Consider the following 12184-nt stretch of genomic DNA (forward strand, 5'->3'; position numbering starts at 1 on the left):
TTTGACTTTATAAATAAATTAATTGTAAGATTAAATTTTAATATTATTTTTGTAATAAAAAATAAATTACTTTGCATTACAATGGAAAAAGTATATAAAATTCAAGATAAATAATATCACTAATAAATAAATAATATATATATATACACTGATTTTTTGAAAATTTACAACCATTATTCTTCCAGCACATGCACTCCTAGACAAGTTTAACTATTAGGGGAAAAAAAAAAAAAAAGATACACTTGACAAAACTAAAAATAAAAAATCTCAAATTAATAAACCATCAATGTCCTTACCCGCATATAAACTCTCCCTGTTATTCATGGCATGAATGAATAGAACAAACTATGGTAAGAAAGCTACTCCATTTCAGATTCAAATCCAATATTCCAAAAGCCTTCAGGAGTCATAGGAGGTGCGTACCTATACCGATGCCTCGACACTCCATCGTGATGCTCACACCGTATGTTCTTCTTATCACTTCCTGCAGCTGCATCGTCGAGAACAGCATCATAGAACTTCTTGCACTGGTTGCACTCAACACCCTTCAGATTGTCCCTCTCGGCTTTCTTTCTCACCGGCTCCACATATTTAAAACCGGACGTTCCAGCCTTAGGAGGCGGCGAACACAGTTTTGGAGGTCCAGCATCTGCTTTCATGTCCTGTGTTTCATCATCAGAGTTGCCGTGGATCATGTTTTCCGGGGCAGGTTCCTGGAGATCCTCCATGATCTTTCCTAAGTTCTTTCTCATGTTCTCCAGAGGAGTATCCAGGAAATCGTCGTGGGGATCAGGTCCCAGTCGGCTCTGATGTGATCTAGTGTCCCTCCAATATGAAAGAGGGCGTTTTGCACCAGATGTGGAGCAAGGTTTTGTATTGGTGGGGGAATTTGGAGGGATCGAAGTAGATGGTGAGATGGGACTAGAATTTTTTATGGATATGACTCCTCTCTTCACATCGGGTGTTTCTGCTTCTACATCCATTTGTTTTGTTACATCACCGGGTATTCGAAGAGCTCTTGAACCATTATTCTCAGCTTCTGCAATTGCAGACATAAAAAGAAAGTTAGGACAGGCACATTTTGATTCGAAAGATATAACTGAGCATCTGTTTATTTGTATTTTCAACTCCATTTTTACATTATGCATTATGCAATCTTCGGGACGATATTTTTTCCAGCCCAAAAATATCATTTTCAAAACTCTAAAAGCGCTAATCTGAACTCATGTACCATGTCATCGTTGAATGAAGATCAATACATTGTAAAAATCAATAATCAAGTGTAAATCAAGGGATTTCCACCAGTTCATCGTTGAAAGAGTTAGGCATAATTACAAGAAAAATAGAAGGGTGGATCTTACCGAGTGATATCAATGGAGTCTCGCTGAAAATATTTCTTTTGCTTTCGTCTTCCATTTTGTCAATTGGTGCTGACAGCATGTTTTCTTCCGTAAGATTTGATTTCTTTAAGAGGAAGCAGTATTGCGATTTTAAATTCTTATATGAAGCAACAATATATCTATTTTTACTCTTTTCATTCTGTAGTTCAGAATCTTTAGCTGCAATTTGAAGAGAAGACTGTTTCATTCTCTCAAAGAGACAACACTGAAGCTCATCAACTTTATCTTGCAAGTTTGTCTGTTTATCCAAAAGTTGTTTCCTCTCCTCCTCAAGCTCATCCAAACCGGGCTCCCTCTTAATCCTCTCTGAATGAGATGAATGAATCTGTTTGATTAGCTGCAGTGGCACTTTTCTCCTCTCCTGAAGTTCAACAGGTTCGTTTCCTAGTTCTCTTTCAAGCTCGTCAACAAGACTCATCAAAGTCTCAATTTTTGCTACAAGAAGCTTATTCTCCTTCTCATATCTATCCGACACTTGTTTGCTGCTCATCATTTCTGAGGCTTGGAGTTCAATCCTTTTTAGCAAATCTTCATGCAATTCCTTTCCTTTGCATACTTCTTCACTCTTGTTTTTGAGTAATTGAAGCAGCCCGTTAACCTGATTCTCCGTGCTTTGAAGCTTGGATATGAGTCCATTCGTTTGCTCTTTGTATTCCTTCAATTGAAGGTCTTTCTGTGTCATCAAAGAGACATTCAACTCATGTGCTTGCAAACACTTGATCTTCAGCTCCTTTTCGAAATCAACCTCCTCAGATTTCTTATTTAGCTCTAGTTGCAATTCTCCAGTTTCAAACTCCAGCTTCTTCAGCATATTCTCGAGCATGCAATTTTTTTCTTGGAGCTCTTTTATTTCCTTTTGTAGATTTTTATGCACTCCCTTGACCTCAATTATTTCAGTATTTTTCTGTTTCAAGTCTTGCTGAAATTCCTCAAGACGGCTGCACAATTGCTTTTCATTGCTAATAGATGTCGCCTTCTCCGACTTCAGCAATTGGTTTTCGTTCAACATATGCTGGTTTTCACATTGAAGTTTCTTAATCTGGAGCAGCAGGTCTTTCTCCTTTTCTTCATATGCTTTTTCTGAAGCCACCTTTGCTTCAGAATAAATTTTCTGAAAGCTCTGACAATTATAGTGAACCTTTGGATAAAGCTGTTTACAAAAGATGAATTCTATCTGAGAGATCCTGTCTTTTGCATCCTGTATTGAAGCTACCAAAAGAGTGCTGAGTTTTGAAATGGTTTTTGCATCCACACTATCAGCATGCCCGAGATTAGGAGAGGTCATCAGACTGCTCGACATGTCCGTAGAGGCAGCCGGTCACCTACAACAGCAAATTGCGAAGATGAGCAACATGGTTATAACAAATGTTCCCATCAACGCTAAACAACAGATTAGCACCATAAGGCAATAGGAACAATCAGCTTACATTAAACCCTGTCACCTAACACAAACAATTATTGGTGTGTTTTTTTTCCAGAAGCATCACTTGATCAAACTCTTTAAACAATTTAAAGCTTCTCTGTTGATGTATGCCAACAATTCTTTTCTTTCCAAACTGGTTGTAACTATAAAAGAGGGTAGAGTAACAGGAACAAGAAAGTAATTTGCAATTATCACGGCCATAAAGTAGTTCCACAACTGACTTAGAGAATAGGCTGTGTTTGTTTGTGAGATTCCAACTCAAATTTTACTGTTTATTAATTCTTCCCTGAAAGCATCAAATTAAACTTTTTACCCTTTTTTTTATTAGATATATCACATTAAAAATCAATTTTATTTTCAAACCATCCTATCAACACATTTATATTACATTAGATTAACTATTCAACCTCAAGATTTTACTATGCAGAACCCTAAACCCAACTTCAAAACCTACAAACAAGCACAACCCAAAAATATCCAATACAAAATACCTGTACTCTCTCCTATCCAGCTATCTGATTCATAGCAATTGGAATTCCAAAATCATCTCTATTTTCATATGCTTTCAGTGCTCCACATACACAATTCTGTTATTCTGAACCAAAAATAACCGAGTTTGTGAAATAAAAGAAACACTTAGGCTATTTGCATTTATTCGATCTAGGTGTTATCCAACGACATTTTAAGAACCACATCCAATACTTAACTTTAATAGTAAACCAACACGAAGAAACTCCCCAGCTGCCAGAAAACCAACGGGAAGATAGCGAAAACACCTAATAGTTCAACAATTCATTTACAAACGCTATCGTTTCACATAAAACTAGACAAAAATGAAGTAACGGATATATACTACACTGTTCAACGTAACTTCGCAATTCAAGAGTAAATCCAAGAAATATTTGAAAAGCATGAATAAACAGATAATCTACTGAACCATTGCCACTTTGGATTTGGGTGCGTCGAAAAAAAAAGTGGGCGAGTTTACCTGAGAATCGGCTGACTCGAGAGGATCGCAGAATGTCTCAGCAGAAGCGTACCTCACAAGCTTTTCACACGCCAGGAAAGTTTTTCTTCTAAAGGGTCCCGGGGCGGGGAAATTAAAATTGAAAATGATTGGATGAAACGGATCCGGGCCGAGTCCGATTGTTGCGTCAATTGTCGGGTTAGATAGTGTGTGATGGACCAGGAAAAGTAGGCTCGTTTTTCTCTGTTTTTAATTTTTAATTTTCTTATTAATCTCACATTTGTACTTATTTTCTATTTTTATCCCTATATTTACTTAATCTTAATTTATAATCATTTTTTTATTACAATATTTTAAAATTATAATTTATTTAGTTACTTAATTTTAATTTATAATTATTTTTATTAATTCATAGTTAAATTTGTTCGTCAAATAATTTCTTTTCAAAAATAAAAATATTCCCACTAAAACAATATACTCATTTAGCCAAGTATTTTTTTAAAAACAAATATATCAAAATAATATTTTAACAATAATTGAAAAGACCTCATTTTTAAATTTCAAACAATTAAACCATAGGGAGAGGAAATCAGCAAAATTGGTAAATCAATCTAGACCTGACCTGATTCGGCCCTAATTTTCAGATTCCAAAGATACTTATATTCTTATCAATTATCAAAACCTTCAACTTCATCAATAACAGATAAACCTGAATTCAGAACAAGTGTATATAAAACTCACAATAATCCTCGGAAACATTGATCTAAATAATCTTTCAAGGTTTACTTCAAAACTGAAATCAAAATGCATAAAACAGAATACGATAATTTATTCTTCCTCATCGATGACCTGAGTGCTCAACCCCTTCAACCCTCCCTCGGGGACCTCCGCAACGGTCACCAAAGAGTAAAGCTCCTCCTTGGCATCTTCATCATCATTCCTCTTTCGGGCAATGCGAACACGGATTCTTCTCGGCACACTGCGGATCCCGCGGCTCCAGATGTGCTTGTTCAGCTTGACATCAACTCTCACATCTGTGGTTCCCATTGCCTTCTGGGCAAACTTCCGGATTTCCTTGATTGCTTTGGGAGCCTTCTTCTTGAAGGTGCTGCAGAAGTTATACATGGCAATAATTTATATGAAAGCCAAATTGCTTAGACAAGTGTAAGAGATTTCATTGTGCCAATCATCTTGCTTTTATTGAGCTGCCAAATAGTGATTATACACGATAGAACAGATATTAAAGAATATATTGAATTCCATAATATTGGCACCTAGATCCACTTCAACAGACAACACAAAACATGACCCGAGTACTCGCATACAAACAATCTAATGCAAACGAGGGCAGGCAATTCTGTTTGCTGGCAGGTCAAGAATTCTTTGATTGCTAAAATCAGAACTCAAATCCGGACTTAAACATGTATCGGCTTCCTGTTCAACACAAATCCTAGATTTGTACAGCCACTAGAAATTGTATTAGACCAGTTGTGCAAATAATCCACCAGCCATGGATATTATACCCTAAAAGTAACTGGCAGCAGGATAAGTGAGTCAAAAGTAATCTAGAAAATTCACAGATCGACATCTTAAGCAATTTAAATTTTTAACCAGAGTCGGGTTGGAGAGTCCCAAATACCACTTGCAATCACAGTACTGCTAGGACCTAGTTTGTAAGCTAAAAAACATACTCGGATTTAGGACCACAGCCTCTTTAATCGGATTAAATCTGCATCGGTATTTCATTACTTCACACAAATCCAACTTGCCGAGGCGTGCGCTAAATTTCTTTCACAATAAACACATGTAAATAGAACTCCACACAGAGAGCACAGTAGAATACACATACAACAAAAGAGAGGCAGGTATCCCCGCTTCGGACTACAGATCATCAATTGAACGGTATGCAAATAAAACAACATAAGTTATTCATGTACCCTACAAGAAACCGTTCAGCGATGACGCCAAAGATAAGCTACTACAGATCTAAATTACGCCTAAATACAATCCCCATCGCACAGTAAGACTCGAAAAGCAAAATATAAAAATAAAAGTGCAGAAAGAGTACCATCCATGGAGGCGCTTGTGGAGGTTGATTGTATACTCCCGCGTCACAACCTCCTCCTTCCTAACCTTGCTACCTTTCTCCACCATTTTCGCCGCCGATGATAGTACCAAAACCCACCGCCGCTTTCTTCCTGGAGCTTATAGCCGCTAAGAAGAAGCCCTAATTCCTCGAAGCCAAATCAATATATACTATCTGCTATCACAGAAAGACCCTAGCTTTTCTTGATAATTACATATTTACCCCCGACAAAATAAAACCCTGATAAGCGTAATAAAAGCCTTAAAGTATGGGCTCTGAAGCCCATATATTTTATTATGGCCCGTTATGAACAAAAGGCCATAATATTCCATAGTTTTTATATAAAGTATCTAATTAAAACCACATATTTATCACTTTTATATTTTTTTAGTAAATTTATCTATTTTAAGGGTGTGTTTGTTTGGGGGTTTGGATTTTGAGTTGGGATTTGAATAGTAAAAATTTTGAATTTGAATAGTTGTATGATGTGATATAAATAGGTGATGATGTGATATTTTGAATGTAAAATTGATTTTTAGTATAATATAAAAAATAAAAAATACGTGTTTGATTTGAATGTTTTTTGGAGGAGAAAATTTTGGATGAATAGTGAGATTTGGACCAAATCTCTCAACCGAACACACCCTAAATATATTTAATAAATATAAATTAATTAAATTAAAATTTTAAATTTGAATTACTCAAAATCGTTTTTTTTATATTTTTTAATAAATAAATATTTAATTTATATTTAAAATTTTTTTTTTTATAAAATTAATTTATATTAATCATAAATAATTATATATTCATGTAGTTATTTATATCATATAAAAATATTTTTTTAATTTATAAAATAATATTTATATTATAAAATATATTTTATTAATATATAATATTTAAATATTTAAGTATGTATTTTAATTATTTTAATTGTATATATTAACTTTTATTTTAAAAATATCAATACACCATTCACATAAAAATAAAAAAATAATAAATAAATAACCACTTAATTTCACTCAAGTTTTCATTACTTTAAATAAATATGTGTCACAACCAATCGAATCAAACTGTTTCAAAACAGAGACAATATATTAAAACATCATTTTATGTTTTTAAAAAATATATATTACAAATAACCAATTTATTGTTGATGTAGCATTTTATGTACGCATGCATTCCTAAAATTTTGAACAATATTTATCAATAGTAATTTTTTTAAAAAATATTATATTAAATATATTTTCAAATAAAATATCAAATAAACTATTAATTTTTTATTATTTTCAAAATAAATTTAAACATCATGGATGTGTTTATTTTATGTTTTGATTTGAAATTTTTATATAAGATATAAAGATGATGTATGTAATATAAAAATAATGAGTATGTATAGTATATTTATTTTTTTAAAAAAAAAATAGAATTTTTTTTATAAAAGAAACAAATCCCCTTATGATTGTGTGTTGATGTATTTATTTATTTATTAAAAATAATAATAATAATAAAAATTGTTGCAACAACCTATACACTAGATCATAGGGTCTGTCCCCTAAGCATTTAGTTTGGCGCCCAAACTTCCATATATAGTGTTCACAGTTGAACACCCAAACATGGCCTAAAAAAACACACCAGCGTCCTAAAGGTCCAAAGAGTTTATATTTAAGGGTGTATTTGTTGGGGAGTTTTGGATTTTGAATTGGGATTTGAATAGTAAAAATTTTGAATTTGAATAGTTATATAATATAATATAAATAGGTATTGATGTGATGTTTTAAATATAAAATTGATTTTTAGTATAATATAACAAATGAAAAATAGGTGTTTGATTTGATGTTTTTGGGGGGAAAAAATATGGTTGTTGAGCACAAAATAATGGATAGGTTTTAGGAAATGGGTCTGCCAAGATTAGGTCATCCGAAATGTCCCATGGGCTTTTAAAAGTCCAAATATGATTGTCGGATGAGTTTTGAATTTGTCCAAAATAGGTCGGGTAAATCCCCTAGGTCGGGCGAATGAGGAGATTGGACCCGGTCGGGACCAAATAGTTCGGACATCAAAATCGGACCTAATCAGGTCGAAATCCGAGGGTCAGATTGAAGAAAGTCGGACGGTTGATAAGATTGGACCTGGTCGGGACCAAATAGATCGGATATAGAAGTCGGACCTAATCGGGACAAATTCCAAAGGGTCGGGCATAGGAAGGTTAGGTATTAAAAATAGTTATCCTATAGGTCGGGTAAAATGCAGTTTCTGGCAGTGGGGAGTAGTTTCAACTAGTGAGCGGTTTTTAAAATCGGACGTGACGTGATGGTTCTCGTACATGTCGATAGAAGAGAATTTTTTGGGGAGTTAACAACGGTTATGGTAACTGACCGGATAGCGGTTCGAACCGTATCTTCAAGGGGTTATTTAAAGATTCTGTACGGTATAGAGAGGGCATCTTCAATCGACATCAAATTCAAGAAAATCGCTTTTGGGGATCACCACTTTATTTTTCAGTCTTTATTTTATTCTTATTTCTTTCTATCGTGTTTAGAAGTTTCTAATTTCAGACATTCACCTATCAAATTCGGGAATATGTCTTTATTTTCGAGTTTTACTTTTTATTGCTGAAAAAACGCATCAACAATGATGAATAGTGGATTTGAAATCCAATCCCCCGAACAAACACACCCTTGGGAAAAAATGGGATGAATAGTGGATTGGAAATCCAATCCCCCGAACAAACACACCCTAAGGGGATTGGATTTCCAATCCACTGTTCATCCAATTTTTCTCCCCAAAAGCATCATTATCTTTTTTTTTTCTCAAAAATACTAAATTAAATATTTATTTTTTATTTAAATATTAAAAATTAATTTTACATTCAAAACATTACATCAACACCTATTTATATCACATCATACAACTATTAAATTCAAAACTTTTACTATTCAAATTCCAATTCAAAATCCAAACTCTCAAACAAACACACCTAATATTTTAAATTTTTATATTATATTTATATTATATGAATATAAATATTGTATTTGTTATAGTAACATTGTATATTTTTTTTGCAATATATCATATGATATTAAACACAATACTAAAATTTTAAATTTATCACCATAACAACTGCTAATTTCGCTTTTAATTACCGTATTAGTTGGGAAAAAATCCGATTTCTCTAGAAAAAACACATATTTAAAAATCCGGATAGTATTATCATTAATGCATATAACACATGTTATTTGAAATGAGAGGATGCCTTATATATTCATATTTAAAACGTATGTGACATTTTATAGAAATATATTGTGTATTATATAAAAGTATGTCGTGTGTTGTTATAACTTTTATTGTCTTTATATTATATTAATGTAAATAATATATTTTCTCGTAGTTCATCTTGTGTTATATAGCATATATTGATTTTTTAAATTTATTATGGTAATCACTGATAATGTGAAAAGGATATTGTTAATATATATTTAGAAGTAATATATTATATTTATGGTAGTTGTCTTATTTAAGAGATTCGTAGAATTCTTGTTTTATTTAAAGGATTTGCATATTAATACAAATATGTACGTATTCCTATGATTGAAATAGAGAGTTTTAGTTTTATATTATAATATGATATTAGAGTCAAATTCTTTTCAGGTACATCAATGATCGGTAATATCCCATATATATTTTTATATTTTATTGGTGTATTTGCTTATATCTACGGTCATGTTGTCATTTTTATGTTGTCTCCGTCTCTACTATTTCGATCTCCACTGACATAGTTCTACTTTCAACTCTGATGCCGTTGAGAGTCATGTTTCCAACTATAACTCTATTGAGATGAAGTAAGTCATGTTTCTGACTCTAACTCTGTTGTGAGCGAGCGAATCATATTTTCGACTCTAGTTCCGTTATGAACGAGTGAGTCTTGTTTTCAACTCTAACGGTGTTGAATTCTAATTTTGACTCTGATTGAGTGGGGACGGCAACACCACTTTTAATCAATGGCAACTTCAAGTTTGTTCGTGGAAGATCTCGAATATATTATTTTCGGTCACTTTTGACAAACTTAAGTTTGTTCAATTTAAGGAGATATGTTAAAATATATTTAGAAGCAATATATTATATTTATGGTAGTTGTCTTATTTAAGAGATTCGTAGGATTCTTATTTTATTTAAACGATTTGCATATCACTATAAATATGTACGTATTTCTATTATTGAAAAACAGAATTTTTATATTCAAACATATACCATTACAAATCATCTCATGAGGGATGATTTAGTAGTGCGAGGTAAACTCGTAACTATGAAGTCGTGAGTTCAAACCTCCAACATATTCCGATCTTATATATTATACATGATTCATTTAATATGATTTGTCTTAACGAATTTAATCTGCATTCTATTTAGTTACAATGATATGATTTTAGTAGCCAATATTAATACATCAAGAAGTATTAAAAGATATCCGGTGGTAATAATATGACATCAATGGCCGATATCAAATCATTAAGGGAGATGGAAGACCAAAAATGAGGAATCAAAGAGGTATATTGTCTTAATGTCTTAACTTATATTAAATCGTAGAGTCAAAATAGTAAAAAATCAAGCAAAATATGAAAAAAGATGCATATACTTTTGTTAATTATTTATTTTTTACTTCCATTAGTTTATTCTTGGTATTTTTGCATTCAATTTTTATTATTTTCATATTACTTTTTATAATATGAAAATTCATCGTATATTCTTTTACTAAGGCGACTTATGTTACTTTTTATTGTTTTATTTTATTTTAATTTACTTGATAAGTCCAATATCAATTCTAATGCTTATTTGAGTCTGTCAATAATTATCTATATAGCTTTGCAGGGTAACCTAATTTAAAGGCCGTTTGAGATAATAATATTTTCCAAGACAACACATTTTATGATGCAAGATGTTTTTTGTGTTTTTTTTTTTTTTCTTAAATCTAATTTAGTAGTATAAGAATTTTAGAAAATTTAACTTTTAGAGAATATTAAAATAGTAAAAAAAATAAAAAAAATTGTAATTATGATTTGTGAAAGAATAATATATTTTCCCCCTATCTATACATTTATTTGTTGTGTTTTTTTATAAAGCTAAAATCCACAACTGTTACTATTTGCTCTGAGTAAAATTTTAATTGATCTTAATAACCTACAAATTAGGTCCAATAAGACAACCATACTATCGGAACGTTGTGCAGCATATTTCCGTCCAAATTCATTTGTCATGTTTGCATATGTGTTGAGATTAGCTTTAAATTCAACATTATTAAGTTACATCTTAATTCTTAACTATTAATTAAATAAAATTAATTAAGTCATTTTAAACATATATATATATATATTTTAAATTAAGGATGAAATTAATTACTATCACGCAGAAGTTATATATTCAGCATTACATTTATTATGCACCATCAATTTATTCATTTTTCTTTTAGTATCTAGAAAAATTATATCAACTAAAAAGAGCAACTAAATATTTTAAGAATATATGCGACCATTTTTTTTTTATAGTAAATTAAAAATAATATTTAAAAAAAAAATTAAAGATATTATTGTATTTGTATATAAATTACTTAATATATGATATAATAAGAATTATATATTTTGAACATGCCAGGATAAAAAGTATAAATCTCAATTAGTGTGCGTTTGTTTGAAGGATTTGGGTGAATTTTTATTATTTATATAAATTTTTTTCTCAAAAACATCAAATTAAATATCTATTTTTCATTTTTTATATTATATTAAAAATTAATTTTACATTCAAAACATCACATCATATAGCTATTCAAATTCAAATTTTTTATTATTCAAATCCCAATCCAAAATCCAAACCTCCAAATTTTTTACTATTACTTGTTTTTTGTACATTATATTTTAAATAATAATATTATAGTAATTTGTAATATAAAATAAAAATATTATTATTATTGTATAATATAAAAATAATATTTATATAATATATCTAAAATTATAAAAATATTTATTATGTTATGACAATTGACAACTGCGACAACTAATAGTGCAAAAATACCTCCAAATACACATATGCCCAAACATTTAATAAATTTTCGTAGAAGATTAAATAAAAATTGTTAAAACATCTTAACGATAACAAAATATAAACGAGAGAAGAGAAAAAAAAAAACAAAAAAGGAAAGAGTACACACAAAAATAAGGAAAGAGACGATGATGGAAGAGATAAATGAAAAAAAAAAAAATAATAATAATTTTAAGAGGGCCTGACCTAACTTGGCCCATTTAGGTAATTCAAAAACT

The 12184-nt window shown here is 31.0% G+C and overlaps 2 protein-coding genes across 5 annotated transcripts; both read right to left on the reverse strand.

The window, feature by feature from the left end:
- Positions 1-252: 252 nt before the first annotated feature.
- LOC127251867 (protein gamma response 1) lies at positions 253-4014 on the reverse strand. 4 transcript variants are annotated; one of them, XM_051275984.1, is made up of 5 exons: positions 3812-4014; positions 3531-3599; positions 3315-3418; positions 1362-2722; positions 253-1039 (listed from the first exon to the last, which is right to left on the reverse strand). In XM_051275984.1, exons 4-5 carry the CDS (start codon positions 2698-2700, stop codon positions 360-362), a joined length of 2019 nt encoding a protein of 672 aa, XP_051131941.1. In that variant the 5' UTR covers positions 2701-2722; positions 3315-3418; positions 3531-3599; positions 3812-4014; the 3' UTR covers positions 253-359. The 4 variants fall into 4 exon arrangements, with proteins under 4 accessions (XP_051131941.1, XP_051131857.1, XP_051131777.1 ...); XM_051275900.1 differs by lacking the exon at positions 3531-3599; XM_051275820.1 differs by lacking the exons at positions 3315-3418; positions 3531-3599.
- A 448-nt stretch (positions 4015-4462) lies between these two features.
- Positions 4463-6025, reverse strand: LOC127245770 (60S ribosomal protein L31). Its single transcript, XM_051266802.1, has 2 exons — positions 5859-6025; positions 4463-4898 (listed from the first exon to the last, which is right to left on the reverse strand). Exons 1-2 carry the CDS (start codon positions 5942-5944, stop codon positions 4619-4621), a joined length of 366 nt encoding a protein of 121 aa, XP_051122759.1. The 5' UTR covers positions 5945-6025; the 3' UTR covers positions 4463-4618.
- Positions 6026-12184: the final 6159 nt, after the last annotated feature.

This window comes from Andrographis paniculata, unplaced genomic scaffold, assembly GCF_009805555.1.
Source record: "Andrographis paniculata isolate CXL003 unplaced genomic scaffold, ASM980555v1 Contig10END, whole genome shotgun sequence".
NCBI classification, from domain to species: Eukaryota; Viridiplantae; Streptophyta; class Magnoliopsida; order Lamiales; family Acanthaceae; genus Andrographis; species Andrographis paniculata.